The sequence below is a fragment of the Odocoileus virginianus genome, chromosome 26 (genome assembly GCF_023699985.2).
Source record: "Odocoileus virginianus isolate 20LAN1187 ecotype Illinois chromosome 26, Ovbor_1.2, whole genome shotgun sequence".
NCBI classification, from domain to species: domain Eukaryota; kingdom Metazoa; phylum Chordata; class Mammalia; order Artiodactyla; family Cervidae; genus Odocoileus; species Odocoileus virginianus.
This window is the reverse complement of record NC_069699.1, coordinates 276,181-292,326: the sequence shown is the minus strand read 5'-3', so window position 1 is coordinate 292,326 and position 16,146 is coordinate 276,181. Positions and strand designations below refer to the sequence as shown.

The 16,146-nt window shown below is 38.3% G+C and overlaps 1 protein-coding gene across 7 annotated transcripts in view; it reads left to right on the top strand.

Moving 5' to 3' along the window:
- SLC4A7 (solute carrier family 4 member 7) overlaps positions 1-16,146 on the top strand; it is a 118,971-nt gene that overhangs the window by 94,201 nt on the left and 8,624 nt on the right. For all 7 annotated transcript variants that reach the window (XM_070455271.1, XM_070455268.1, XM_070455267.1 and 4 more), the window contains 4 exons: positions 1,484-1,552; positions 2,883-3,056; positions 8,905-9,036; positions 15,345-15,442. In XM_070455271.1, the coding sequence (XP_070311372.1) occupies positions 1,484-1,552; positions 2,883-3,056; positions 8,905-9,036; positions 15,345-15,442 (473 nt within the window). The remainder of the gene's footprint in view (positions 1-1,483; positions 1,553-2,882; positions 3,057-8,904; positions 9,037-15,344; positions 15,443-16,146) is intronic.

Sequence of the window (16,146 nt, the reverse complement as noted above, 5' to 3'; positions counted from 1 at the left end):
ATCTTCACAAGCATTTTTTTTTTTTTACCATTCTCGAAGCTACCAAAATGTCCTTTTTGCTCATGGTGTTTTGCGGTTTCTCCATCGTACTTAGGTAGATAGATAGGTGCTTTTTAATTTACCATGCTTGCCTCTCTGTGCATCCTTTTACTCTGGGAACTTGAGCCTTGACTATGGGAATATTCTTCAGCTGTTTATTTCCTCTTCTGTTTTCTCTTAGATGTTTCTTCACTTTCAAGTAGACAGATGTTAGACCTCCTGGATATATTGTTACATTCTCTTCTCTACTCTCACTGTTAAAGTTTCCCCTATTTTCCTTATCATTTTAATAATCTCTTTAGTTTTGTCAAAATCAGTATTCTAAAATTCTTTTAAATTATTTTGATAATTATATCTTTAATTTTTTTCATTCTGGTTATTCATTTTTTCCTAGCATTCTACAGTTGCTTTATGGATTAGATATTTTCTTGGGACTCCCTGAGGGTACTGATGAAACTTTTGACGTGTTTTCTTCTCTTCCACTGTCCTTAGTTAAGCACGTACAAGGTTGTTTAGTAGGGAGTGAGTGTGATTCTCCGCTGGCCGGCGGTTAGGTCTCCTTTCCTCAGAGGTCTCCCTGGGTGAGTGTCAGTGTGGTGTTTGCATCAGTGTTGCGTCCTTCCTGGGGAAGACCTGGGCATGGGCTCCTAGGCAGTTTGGGATCCCACTTCCTGCTGAAGTAATGAGAACATTCGTTTGGGGAGTGGTGTTTGTTTATTATACACATTCAGTAAATGGTGCTGCTCATCAGTCACTGTAGGGTAGTACAGTGATAATCACAGCTAACACTTTCTGAGTGGTTTAACATGTACCTTGTGCTTTTCTGAGTATTCTATGAGTTTGAAGTTTTTTAACCTTCAAAACAATCTGATGCAGAAGCTGAAACAAAGAGAGGTTATGTCTCAGTAAGAGGTTAAAAGGGCTTTTAAGCCCAATAGTCTGATTGTGGTGCCTGTACTCTTAACCATGGAACATAGTCCCTTCTTAGAAGAGAGCATGTAGAAGACGACTCTTCAAGAAGGTCATTGTATACTAGCGCTTTTCTTGTTTATAGAAAAGTTCAGTGTCATCACTGAAGTGCGTGTGATCACCATTGTCACAAGTGTCATCACTGAGTGTGAAGCTCAGACATGTGCGACTCTTTGTGAGCCCGTGGACTGTCGTCCTCCAGGCTCCTCTGTCTGTGGGATTCTCTAGGCAAGAAGACTGGAGTGGGTTGCCATTTCATCCTCCAGGGGAGCTTCCTGACCCAGGGATTGAACACCCATCTCCTGTGTCTCTTGCAGTGCAGGCAGATTCTTTACCAGTGAGCCGTCGGGAATGCCGTGTCATCACTGAAAGATCTTTTAAATCTATCTCATAGGAACTCACAGTGTTTTTATGTATCTTTGATGTGAAATTGCTTTAGTTGCATGAGTTCTAATTGTGATCATTTTACTTCCAGTTCATTCCAATGCCTGTTCTATATGGCGTTTTCCTTTATATGGGAGTTTCCTCATTAAAAGGAATCCAGGCAAGTCATAAGCATTTAATGATTTTGTAGAAAAACTTAAAACATTTTACATTTGCAAAGATTGTTTTCATGATGTATTCTCAGCTCTGATATTTTGGGCACAGATTAACTTCAAATCCACATTTTCTAAATAATTATTGTTGTACATTCTTTCCCCTGAAAGTGACATCATGACCTGTGTCCTTACATATTTTAATTGAAGCTAATGAAAAGTAACTATCAATGAAGGCTAATATAGTAAGAGAGGGGATTAAAAGGATTGGAATGGGGGAAAAAGGGCTATCCCTGGCATCTTGAAAGAGCAGTTTCAGTTGCTGAAAAGGAAATGCAGATATTAGTTTTCTATAACCATGGCAACACCTGCCGTTTGTGTGGGGCAGTACAGTTAGTTCATAGAGCGTAGTACTAGGCGATTTTCTGTTATCCTCAAAACAACCTTGGGAAGCAGGAAAGGAAGAAGTGCTGATTTTGTAAATTGTAGAGCAGAAATAGCCTCACTGAAGATTTCTAACTGAGCAGTGGGGCACAGGTTGGACGCTAGTCCTTTCACCGCCCCGTGTTGTGTCACTGCGGCGTTTCGTGGGTAGGCGGGTAGAGTGCGTTGGGTCTGTGTGAGTCCGGCCCCCGTGTAGGACGTGCATCTGCTCAGGCAGCGCTGGCGGCGCTCCCGGCCGCAGACGGCGTGTGGTCCCAGCTGCCAGCTCCGGGGCACCGGGCGTCTCAGACGCAGCAGCCGTACTTGCTCATACAGTCCAGGGTCTGCCTTCCTGTGCTCAAGAGCCGATCTCATTAACTCACTTAATTGTTTTGCAACAGTTCTGTGAGGTGTGTAGGGCTGCTCTTATTCCCAGTTTATAAGTGAGGAAATTAAAGCTCAAAGAGACCCAGGAAATGGCTCATGGTTTCTGTTTCATTTGGTGAAAACTTGGTGATTGTCACCTCAGGTTATTTTCATAAAAATTGGCCATGTTAGATCTAGAAAGAACTTTAGGAGATTGTTACTCTCTTATTTTACATATTAGAAAAAGAAGTCAAAGAGATTAGATGAGTTGTGTGTTTTTCCATAGATAAATTTGTGGAACTAGTTTAATTCCGCAATTTAAAGCATGTTGACTTGAGTTTCTGATTCATGAATCACATTCGTTCAAATGGTTGCCTTGATTTTTTTCTCCTGGATGAAGATGTTGTCAACTGAAACACTCCTGTGTTATTGGGACATATTAGCACCAGGGAAGTTACCCTGAAGTAGATAGAGTTTCTTTTCCTAAGTAGCAGAAATGCCATTTTTGTAAAAAACGTTCTCCTGTTCTGCTTTCCACTTGACACCCAGTTCTTTGACCGTATTAAGCTGTTTGGCATGCCGGCCAAGCACCAGCCCGACCTGATCTACCTGCGTTACGTGCCACTCTGGAAAGTGCACATCTTCACCGTTGTCCAGCTCACCTGCCTGGTCCTCCTGTGGGTGATAAAAGCCTCCGCCGCTGCAGTCGTTTTCCCCATGATGGTGAGTCTTTTCTTCAGACTTCATTACTAATTATTAATATAACGTCTTTGTGTGTTGATAGCAGTTGTCTTATTAACATTTATAATCAACTTTGAGAAAAGGATTTCAAGAACCTCACATGTTTTGAAATGTGAGTTAGCCCTTTCTGGCTAAGAAACCCATCGTTTTCAAAATTGAATTTTGCTTGTCGTTTTCTAATTTTGTTTTTATTTTTAGTCCTAGGGTATAGAACAATGTGTTGTATTTTTAAACAACTTCAGAGTTTAGGACGTTTACGAAACAAATATTAGCCTGACCTAAAAGCAGAGCAACCAGAACACATGTGTCTTTAATAGGCTATTTCAATACATCTTTTTTAGAAATTGATAGATCCAGAAGTTAAAAAGTGATACAGATTATAGATGATGTTAATAAGAATCAATATAATTCATTAAATTATCACGTTACAAAATTGCACTTTGCAAATAGAGACTACTCATCCTTTTGCAAATATTATGTAAAAGTTGATTTATATACTTGGCCACAGAGAAAATCTTTGAAAATTATACAGGTAATATTCCTTGATTGCAAATAAATTACAAATGAATATTAAAAAGCCACTAAAAAATATTCAGTATTTAGAGACTAAATTCTGAACTAAGCCCGGGGTTGAAAACTGAGTTTTAAAAAAAAAACCCATTGAGGAGATATTGAAATAAATAACTTTTATCTATGAGATAGAGCTAAAGTTATACATGTAGGAAAATGTACAGCCTTCATTGCCCTTATTTTTCAAGAAGACTTAAATGCAACTAAGTTTTTATTTGTAAAGATCAATAATGGATAACTCCTTTATAATAAGTAAAATATACAAGATTAAGAGAAAAAGTACATAACCACAGCTGTGGTTTGAGGGGTTTTAAGACAATAGTACACGAGTCTATACCAATATATGAACATCTAGAGTAGAAGTCAATAAACTTTCATGTAAAGGGTCAGCTTTGAAGGCCACTAGACTATTATATAGACACTTACATAACAAGAGAGAAATTTCCACAGTTTTTACTAATAAAATTCAAAATGTAGTTGTCAGCTTTTTTTAAATGAAAGACTGCCAATGAGAAGAAGGGAATTTTTCATTTGGGACAATATATCACTTAATTGGAGTTAGTTAAAAGTTACTACTCCTCTCATCAGATTAGATCTAAATGCTCATCTGTAAAAGCTATTCTTAGGTCATAAGCCATACAAAACAGGCGGTGGAATGGATTTATCCCAAGGGCTTGTGGTTTGCCTACCCCTGACATAGAGGGAGAAGCCCACTGTTTACTAGTGTTAAGGGTGTAAACTGAAAGTTCTGACTGTGATATAAGATAAGAGTAATATAATAATTGGTACAATGACACAATAGTATTATTTGTATACGTATTAACCCAATTGACTCAAAAAAGACTAAAATCTCTTAATATAATTCTATAAGAATTATAAGAATTTTGTTAAGGTAGCTGGATACAAGAAAACATGATAACCAGTATACAGACTGTGTCTTAGTAATAATGCTAAAAATTGAAATGAAAAAAATTGTACTCATGATGTTGACCAAAAACTATAAAATAGTTAATAAATTGGAAAGGAGATACTTATTTAAAGAGAAAAAGAGTACAGTAGTATTTGTATTAGTTTCTTAGAGCTGGTAAAGTATCACAGACTCATGGGCTTCAAGCAGCAGATTTGTATCACAGTCTGGAGGCCGGAAGGCAGAAACCGAGGTCTGGCCCGGGCCCTGCTGCCCCGACGCCGGCCGGGCCCTGCTCCTCTGCCCCTCGCCGGCCTCTGCGGGCAGCCTGTGGTGCCCCTTGGCCTGCAGTTGCCTAGCTCTGGTCTGCCGCTTTCGTGGCTTGTGCCGTGTGGTCACTGTGTCGGCGTATCACCATTTGAGCACAGCGCTAGCGTGCTGCACAAGGACCCCTTTCTCTCCAGTGTGACCTCTTCTTAATTAATTACACCTGCAGCCACCCTGTTTCTAAATAAAATCTCATTATGAGGTGCTAGGGGCTGGTACTTAAATGTTTTCCAGAGGGACACAAGTCAACCCTTAACAATATTGCAGGACATAAAATTAAGACCTGAACAGATAGAAACATATACCGTATTCTTTGTTTTGGGTACTTATTAGTATTATTAAAATATCACTTCCAAGTATGAAGTTTACTAATTTTATTTGCATGTATATTTGTGTGTTTGGGGCAGAAGGGTGGTATCAGTGAGAACTGGGTAATTTTAAAATTCATAGAGAAAAATAGATGCCAGAGCTACAACATGGATGGTGGAAATATTCTGTGTCCTACTGGAATGTGGGTTACAAGAGTATATGTATTTTTCAGAAGCATCAAACTCTATATATGATATTTTTAGATATGTAAATTATATATTAAAGGAAAATATAGTTGTAATAAATATCAGAGAATAACAAAACAAAGGTCATTATAGTTCAGAATTCCTGGTTGGGTCGGGGGTTGAAAGCCTTGACTCTGTGCTAATGCCCATAGTGTTTTGATAACTGAATATTTACAAGTTGTCATCAAGTCAGCATGGCTAACACAGTAGGAAATCTCATAAGAATTGACAAATAGATCTGAAAACAGGACTAATGACTTCAGAAATTTATCAGAATATATGAGAATTTACCACCTGAATAACATACGTGGATTATTTCATTAAAGGCAGTAAATTCACTTAAATGGAAAAATAATAAAAGATTAGACTAAAAAGTTAGACTATTTTACTAGGAGCTAAATAAAGTTGCTGAGTGAGTGAATGAAGTTTGCTCAGTCATGTCCAACTCTTCAACCCCATGGACTATACAGTCCTTGGAATTCTCCAGGCCAGAATACTAGAGTGGGTAGCCTTTTCCTTCTCCAGGGGATCTTCCCAACCCAGGGATTAAACCCAGGTCCCCTGCATTGCAGGCAGATTCTTTATCAGCTGAGCCACAAGGGAAGCCCAAATAAAGTTGCTATGTAATATCATATTCTGAAAGAAATAGTATATCAATTCACAATTTAAATGTTAAAGCAAGTTACAGTAAAAATTTAGAATATAATTGAGTGGTTGAAGATAATTTTTCAAAGAAGGTAGGGAAATCTTAACAGTGAAAGAAAGATGTTATTTTTGACTACATGACAATCGTTTTGCATGTCCTTAGTAAAATCAGATTGTGAACTGGGGGAAAACATTTGTTACATATAAGACAGTGAGTTTCTATCCAAACTACACAGAACTTTTAGGAATTCATGAACAGAAGTCAGTTGAAAACCAACTGGAAAAAAAGTCAAAAGGTAAGAAACAGTAAGAGCAGAAGATGGAAAACCAGGCAGAATGCTCTTGGACATAAATTGCAGCAATGTCTGTTTAGATCCACTTCCTCGAGTAATGAAAATAAAAACAAATAAACAAAGGAGACCTAATCAAACTTACAAACTTTTAACAGTGAAGGAAACCATAAACAGAACAAAAGGACAGCCCACAGAATGGGATAAAATATTAGCAAATGATGTGACTGTCAAGGGGTTAACCTCCAGAGTACACAGACAGTTCATGCAGCTCAGTATCAAAGAAGCAAACAACCCAGATCTAAATAAACATTTCTCTAAAGAAAACATTTCTCTAAAGGAGGTTGGAGGGGGGACCGGGGTGGGGAATACATGTAAATCCATGGCTAATTCATTTCAATGTATGACAAAAACCACTGCAATGATGTAAAGTAATTAGCCTCCAACTAATAAAAATGGGAAAAAAAAAAAAAATTAAAAAAAAAAAAAGAAAAGAACACATGTCACAGATGGCCAAAAAGCACATGAAAAGATGCTTAACATCGCTCATTATTGCGCTGGTGCTCAGCTGTGTCCAACTCTTTGTGACCCCGTGGACTGTAGCCTGCAGGGTCCTCTGTCCATTGAATTTTTCCAGCAATAATGCTGGAGTGGGTTGCCATTTCCTGTTCCAGGAGATTATTCCAACCCAGGGATTGAACATGGTGTCTCTTGCATTGGCAGATGGATTCCTTACCACTGCGCCACCTGGGAAGCTAATTATTAGAGAAATGCAAATCAAAACTACAGTGAGGTATCTCCTCACACTGGTTAGAATGGCCTTCATGAAGAAGTCTACAAACAATAAATGCTGGAGGACTTCTTGTAGTCCAGTAGTTTAAAAAAAATTTCCCCTGCCAGTGCAGGGCATGTGGGTTCAATCGGTGGTCTGGGAAGATGCCACATATTGCAGAGCAACTGAAACTTGTGCGCCACAACTTCTGAAGCCCTCCCACCCTAGAGCTCAGACTCCTCAACAGGCACCACAACTAGACAAAACCCATGCACAGCAATGGAGACCCCGCACAGCCAAAAATAAACACATTTTTAAAAAGTGCTAGAGAGGATGTGGCGAGAAGGGCACCTTCCTGCAGTGTTGATGGGAATGTAAAGCGGTGCAGCCACTATGGAGAACACTGTGGAGATTCCTTAAAAAACGAGAGCTACTGTATGATCCAGCAGTCCCTGGGCATATATCCAGACAAAAACTATAATCCAAAAAGATACATGCACCCCTGTGTTCATAACAGCACTATTCACAGTAGCCAAGACTTGGAAACAGCCTAAATGGCCATTGACAGAGACATGGAAAAGAAGATGTGGTGCGTATATACAGTGGAATATTATTCAGCCACAAAAGAGCAAAATAGTGCCATTTGCAGCCACATGGATGGACCTAGACATTATCATACTAAGCGAAATAAGTCAGACAGAGTCAAATATCATTAGATATCACTTATTTGTGGAATCTTTAAAAAAAAAAAAGATACAAAGAAACTTATTTACAAACCAGAAACAGACTCGCAAGCATAGAAAACAAATTTACCATTCCCAAAGGGGACAGGTGGTGGGGAGGGATAAATTAGGAGTTTGGGATTAACATATATACACTACTATATATAAAATAAAGAAACAGCAAGGTCCTACTTGTATAGTACGGGGAATAACCCAGTATTCTATATGCGAGAAGAATCCGAAAAAGAATAGATGCATGTATGTGTATAACTTACACTTTGCTGTATACCAGAAAATAATACAACATTGTATCAACTCTACTCAAATACAAACTAAAAAGTGTTAAAAAGTAAAAAAAAAAAGAAGAAATCATTTCCAGTGAACATTTGAAAACATCTTCAACCTTTAGCCCACCAGGCTCCTCTGCCATGGGATTTTCCATGCAAGAATACTGGAGTGAATTGTCATTTCCTTCTTCAGAGGATCTTCCCAACCCAGGGATCGAACCTGCATCTCCTGTAGCTCCTGTATTGGCAGGCAGGTTCTTTGCCAGCTGAGCCACTGGGGAAGCTCTTAGCACCAAAGAAAAGCAAATTAAAGAATATTGTGTCTTTTTCACAAACATAATTTGTAGAGTAAAACCTAATGCTGGAAAGTGGGTTCTCTAATGCCTTGTTGAAGAGATTTTAAATATCATATCTTACATAATATTTATAATATATAATATTAAATATTATATAATGTAAAGTCATCATAAAAAGTAATAATCTTGTTTGTGAAGATAATCATTATCTGCTTTATAATTTTATACAGAATTCAAGGGACTTATATAGGGAAAGGCTAAAAATACAATTTTCTTTATATCTTTTAGCAGAAAGTTGAAAAAAATAAATAGGTGACTAAGCTTCTTTGAAATAAGATGATGTGTAAAGTAATTTTAAAATAAAATATATGATGTGCTTTTTTATTTATGATTTGATAAATACTTTTTGATAAATAATTTTTAGATGTTACTGAATATTCTCTCCCTTACTTTTTTAAAGGTTCTTGCATTAGTCTTTGTTCGCAAACTCATGGACCTGTGTTTCACAAAGAGAGAGCTTAGTTGGCTTGATGATCTCATGCCAGAAAGTAAGAAAAAGAAAGAAGACGACAAAAAGAAAAAAGAGAAAGAGGTAAAAAAAAAAATGAATTTCAAATGTACACTGTTTACTTACTGTTTAATGTTTTGTACCAAGTAGCAAACACTATTATACTCACTTCAGTGGGAATCAACTCCTAAGAACCTTATTATTAAAAAGTGTTCCATTCAGTTCAGTTGCTCAGTCGTGTCTGACTCTTTGCGACCCCGTGGACTGCAGCACGCCAGGCCTCCCTGTCCATCCCCAACTCCCAGAGTTTACTTAAACTCATGTCGATTGAGTCAGTGATGCCATCCAACCATCTCATCCTCTGTCATCCCCTTCTCCTCCTGCCCTTAATCTTTCCCAGCATCAGGGTCTTTTCAGATGAGTCTGCTCTTCCCGTCAGGTGGCCAAAGTATTGGAGTTTCAGCTTCAGCACCAGTCCTTCTAATGAATATTCAGGACTGATTTCCTCTAGGATGGACTGGTTGGATCTCCTGGCAGTCCAAGGCACTCTCAAGAGTCTTCTCCAACACCGCAGTTCAAAAGCATCAATTCTTCGGCACTCAGCTTTATAGTCCAACTCTCACATCCATACATGACCACTGGAAAAAACATAGCCTCGATTAGATGGACCTCTGTTGGCAAAGTAATGTCTTTGCTTTTTAATATGCTGTCTAGGTTGGTCATAGCTTTTCTTCCAAGGAACAAGCGTCTTGTAATTTCATGGCTGTAGTCACCAGCTGCAGTGATTTTGGAGCCCAAAAATATAAAGTCTGTCACTGTTTCCATTGTTTTCCCATCTATTTGCCATGAAGTGATGGGACCAGATGCCATGATCTTAGTTTTCTGAATGTTGAGTTTTAAGCCAACTTTTTCACTCTCCTCTTTCACTTTCATCAAGAGGCTCTTTAGTTCTTCTTCACTTTCTGCCATAAGGGTGGTGTCATCTGCATATCTGAGGTTATTGATATTTCTCCCCGAAGTCTTGATTCCAGCCTGTGCTTCTTCCAGCCCAGCTTTTCTCATGATGTACTCTGTGTATAAGTTAAAGAAGCAGGGTGACAATGTACAGCCTTGATGTACTCCTTTCCCAATTTGGAACGAGTCTGTTGTTCCATGTCCAGTTCTAACTGTTGCTTCCTGACCTGTATACAGATTTCTCAAGAGGCAGGTCAGGTGGTCTGGTATTCCCATCTCTTTCAGAATTTGCCACAGTTTATTGTGATCCACACAGTCAGAGACTTTGGCATAGTCAATAAAGCAGAAATAGATGTTTTTCTGGACCTCCCTTTTTCGATGATCCAGCAGATGTTGGCAATTTGATCTCTGGTTCCTCTGCCTTTTCCAAATCCAGCTTGAACATCTGGAAGTTCACGTTTCATGTATTGCTGAAGCCTGGCTTGGAGAATTTTGAGCATTACTTTATTTTTTTTTTCCATTTATTTTTATTAGTTGGAGGCTAATTACTTTACATCATTGCAGTGGTTTTTGTCATACATTGAAATGAACTAGCCATAGATTTACATGTATTCCCCATCCCGGTCCCCCCTCCCACCTCCCTCTCCACCCGATCCCTCTGGGTCTTCCCAGTGCACCAGCCTGAGCACTTGTCTCATGCACCCAACCTGGGCTGGTGATCTGTTTCACCCTAGATAATATACATGTTTCGATGCTGTTCTCTTGAAACATCCCACCCTCGCCTTCTCCCACAGAGTCCACAAGTCTGTTCTATACATCTGACTCTCTTTTTCTGTTTTGCATATAGGGTTATCGTTACCATCTTTCTAAATTCGATATATATGTGTTAGTATACTGTAATGGTCTTTATCTTTCTGGCTTACTTCGCTCTGTATAATGGGCTCCAGTTTCATCCATCTCATTAGAACTGATTCAAAGGAATTCTTTTTAATGGCTGAGTAATATTCCATGGTGTATATGTACCATAGCTTCCTCATCCATTCGTCTGCTGATGGGCATCTAGGTTGCTTCCATGTCCTGGCTATTACAAACAGTGCTGCGATGAACATTGGGGTGCATGTGTCTCTTTCAGATCTGGTTTCCTTGGTGGGTATGCCCAGAAGTGGGATTGCTGGGTCATATGGCAGTTCTATTTCCAGCTTTTTAAGAAATCTCCACACTGTTTTCCATAGTGGCTGTACTAATTTGCATTCCCACCAACAGTGTAAGAGGGTTCCCTTTTCTCCACACCCTCTCCAGCATTTATTGCTTGTAGACTTTTGGATAGCAGCCATCCTGACTGGCATGTAATGGTACCTCATTGTGGTTTTGATTTGCATTTCTCTGATAATGAGTGATGTTGAGCATCTTTTCATGTGTTTTTTTGCCATTCGTATGTCTTCCTTGGAGAAATGTCTGTTTAGTTCTTTGGCCCATTTTTTGATTGGGTCATTTATTTTTCTGGAGTTGAGCTGGAGGAGTTGCTTGTATATTTTTGAGATTAATCCTTTGTCTGTTGCTTCGTTTGCTATTATTTTCTCCCAATCTGAGGGCTGTCTTTTCACCTTGCTTATAGTTTCCTTTGTTGTGCAAAAGCTTTTAAGTTTCATTAGGTCCCATTTGTTTATTTTTGCTTCTGTTTCTAAAATTCTGGGATGTGGGTTATAGAGGATCCTGCTGTGATTTATGTCGGAGAGTGTTTTGCCTATGTTCTCCTCTAGGAGTTTGATAGTTTCTGGTCTTACATTTAGATCTTTAATCCATTTTGAGTTTATTTTTGTGTATGGTGTTAGAAAGTGTTCTAGTTTCATTCTTTTACAGGTGGTTGACCAGTTTTCCCAGCACCACTTGTTAAAGAGGTTGTCTTTTTTCCATTGTATATCCTTGCCTCCTTTGTTGAAGATAAGGTGACCATAGGTTCGTGGATTTATCTCTGGGCTTTCTATTCTGTTCCATTGATCGATATTTCTGTCTTTGTGCCAGTACCATACTGTCTTGATGACTGTGGCTTTGTAGTATAGTCTGAAGTCAGGCAGGTTGATTCCTCCAGTTCCATTCTTCTTTCTCGAGGTTACTTTGGCTATTCGAGGTTTTTTGTATTTCCATACAAATTGTGAAATTATTTGTTCTAGTTCTGTGAAAAATACCATTGATAGTTTGATAGGGATTGCATTGAATCTATAGATTGCTTTGGGTAGAATAGCCATTTTGACAATATTGATTCTTCCAATCCATGAACACGGTATATTTCTCCATCTGTTTGTGTCCTCTTTGATTTCTTTCATCAGTGTTTTGTAGTTTTCTATGTATAGGTCTTTTGTTTCTTTAGGTAGATATACTCCTAAGTATTTTATTCTTTTTTTTGAAATGATGAATGGTATTGTTTCCTTAATTTCTCTTTCTGTTTTCTCATTGTTAGTGTATAGGAATGCAAGAGATTTCTGTGTGTTAATTTTATATCCTGCAACTTTACTGTATTTGTTGATTAGCTCTAGTAATTTTCTGGTAGAGTCTTTAGTGTTTTCTATGTAGAGGATCATGTCATCTGCAAACAGAGAGTGTTTCACTTCTTCTTTTCCTATCTGGATTCCTTTTACTTCTTTTTCTGCCCTGATTGCTGTGGCCAACACTTCCAAAACTATGTTGAATAGTAGGGATGAGAGTGGGCACCCTTGTCTTGTTCCTGATTTCAGGGGAAATGCTTTCAATTTTTCACCATTGAGGGTGATGCTTGCTGTGGGTTTGTCATATATAGCTTTTATTATGTTGAGGTATGTTCCTTCTATTCCTGCTTTCTGGAGAGTTTTAATCATAAAAGGATGTTGAATTTTGTCAAAGGCTTTTTCTGCATCTATTGAGATAATCATATGGTTTTTATCTTTCAATTTGTTAATGTGGTGTATTACATTGATTGATTTGCGGATATTAAAGAATCCTTGCATTCCTGGGATAAAGCCCACTTGGTCATGGTGTATGATTTTTTTAATATGTTGTTGGATTCTGTTTGCTAGAATTTTGTTAAAAGTGTGCATACTTTTATTATTCCCGGTTTACAAAAAAGGAAACAGAGAGAGAGAGATTAGTAAACAGATTGTCCTAAACACGGGCTCTTACCCATTTTACCAACTTGCCCTCAGCCCTTACACAGAGATACTGTAAAAAAATTACATATGTATATAAATCAACAGTCGGAAGAATTTACCAGTATTAAAACATAGATAACACAGAATAATTCTACATCACAGTCTTCCATCTAACATAACCTTAAATGTAGATAAGTACATTTTAGCATTCATTTTAATTTTAACAGCATTTTAACAGTATGGCATATATAAGGACAAAAGTGACATTAAGTAGATTATCTTTTTATAGAAAATATAGTAAAATTGTAGTTTTTATATTCAGTATTATATACCCTTAGTTGCTTTGTATACTGAGATTTACATGAATAGTCTATACTGAATTTGAATTTTTTAACAACCAGCTTGGTACTGCAACCTATTATAAAGGGCACACAGACACTTGAGTTATGTAGCGTAGATGATTCTCTTGATTTCAGCGCCTCACTTCATTTTCCCAGTCAGAATATTGTTTGAAAATCAAAGATAAGATAATACATTTTTAAAAGTTGTGGTCTTATTTAAATTGATCTCAAAATTGCTGAGCTGTTTTTTTTTTTTTGTCTAAGTTTTGAGAAAAATCAGCACAATTTATAACTTGTGTTGCGTAGTATTTATGAAAAAGCATTTATTAAAGTTGCAGACAAATGCTTTTAGAAACTTGTTGGCATTTTTTCATGATTTGATTATTCAGTGCTGATTTATGGCAAAATTACTGGTTTTATGTTTACTCTTAAATAAGAATTGTGACTTTTTAATGAGGATACTAATTGTGAAACAGTTGAATTGAGTCTCCAAAATCTTTAAGAATTTTGTTTCGTTCAAGGCTATGTATATATGTAAACATAAGCTTTTGATGATTTTCAAATAGGATATGATTTATTTATAAAATACTTAGGTAAACTTGCTTGCTTATTACTTCCTGTATCACTTAGAATAAGGTCATGTGCATATCACAGAACAAAAGTAGAGTTGCCTTAAACACTAGAGTTTTTTCTTTTTGTCCTGTAAGGAATCTCGAAAGTTAAAGTGACCTTGTGCGATGGTTCCAGAGTTGTCAGGATCTCTTGTTGGTTCTTCCCAGCCCAGCGTAGACTTTCCATCCTCAGCATCCCTTGACGGGTCAGGGAGGCTGCTGAGCCTGAGCCGTCACATTAGCAGTGGAGTCAGAGACAGTGGGAGGCAGCAGCCCCACCGTGCTACCCAGAAATGGCATCCTAGAGGTTCCACTTGCACCACACTGAGTTGCAGGGAGTGCTGAGAAATTTGGGGTTAATTTCTTTTTAATCTTATATTGTTTTTATTAAAACCAGATGCATTGTCACCCCCAAGTTGTGGGATTTCTTTTAGTAAGACAGGCACTCTCTCTCTGTCTCCTGTACTGACCCCCTCTCCATCCTCATTATGATTGTGTCATGATTTGGGTTCATGTTTCTTAGCTTAGGTGTTCTCAGCTTGAGGGGATGGTCAGAAAAGGGGCTGCTACTGACAACTTATGGCCTCTTGTACATCCTCCATAGGCAGGACTGGCTCCCAGGACAAGCAGTTGTTTGGCCAAGTGAGGATTTGCTTATATTGTATTGTAATGAGAGCCATGAGATTTCACAGAGTTTTGTTGCTCGTTGTACATGGTGTGTGCCTGCTCAGTCATGTCTGATTCTTTGCAACCCCATGGACTGTACCCGGCCAGACTCCCCTGTCCATGGAATTTTCTAGGCAAGAATACTGGAGTGGGTTACCAATTTCTTCTCCAGGGGAATCTTTCCAACCCAGGGATTGAACCCGCATCTTGTGTCTCCTGCATTGGCAGGCAGATTCTTTACCACTTGGGCCACCTGGGAAGCCCCCCTCCCAGTGTATAACTGTGTAATAGTTAATAATAAAATTTATGGGGACTTTCCTGGTAGTCCAGTGGTTAGGACTCTGCGCTTCCAGTAGTCAGAGAACTAGAATTCCATGTGCCATGTGGAGTGGCCAAGAGTAATGCTAATAGTAATAAATTTTGAAAATAAAATTTATATAGCTAAATTTATATTTAAATAGTACTAATGATTAACTCCCAGAAGTGGAAGTTATAACCCTTAAAAATTAGTCTTTACAAGTGATTATTTTCACCTTGTGTTACAAGTATATATTCATAATAATAGAATGAAATTTTCAGTCATGGCAAGTTAAATAAATATTGTCAGTTTGGTTTGCTAATTCTTTAAGATGTTGGTATATTAATTGGTCCTGGAAATATTCTGGAAAAAGTCATCTCTTCACATCTGTTCTTTCAAGGAAGCTGAGCGAATGCTCCAAGCTGGTGAAGACACTGTGCATCTTCCATTTGAAGGGGGAAGCCTCCTGCAGATTCCAATGAAGGCGCTAAAATACAGGTGAGATGCAGCTTTGCATTTTAAAGTGTGCTTTATTTACACGTCAGGCGCATGAATGAGCCATGCAGCGTGTCTCTAAAGTCATGATGCCTGCTTTTTAAACGATGACAAACACTGCCCTTGATGTGTGGGCTGAAGGAAGGCTTCCTACTGTTGGAGGAGGAAGTTGCTGTCTCTTTCCCCTCCCGCTGACAGCAGCAGGATGGAGCGGGCAGGGAGAGCCCTGGCCTCCACGTCCAGCAGAGACTGTCCTGTCATTCTCACTCCTTCCGTTTCAGTGAAGTTTAAACCCAGTCTTAGGGTACTCCCACGCGCTCAGTAGCACAACTGTATTTTTTTCCCTTGCACTCATTATGATGGAGGTTGGTGCCTGCTGGAAAATAACACTTGTAATCCATCTTTGGATGACCTTCCCATAGGTGACTATGTTTAGAGGCCCTGGAACTCTCCTGCAGTTTTCAAAGGTATCATCTGCCCATTGCCAGTGAGGGCTCATACTAGGGAAAAATTAATGTTTATTATGTATAGTTTATCATACATGATTTTGGCGATTTATGTTAAAATCTACAAACTAAGCATAGAGGTTGGGAAATGTAAGCTTTTTTTTTTTTAGCTTTAGAAACTTCTATAATTTATTTACACATCTGATTCACCTATATATTTATTCTGTTTACAAATACCCATTTATAGTACAAAAATCAGTT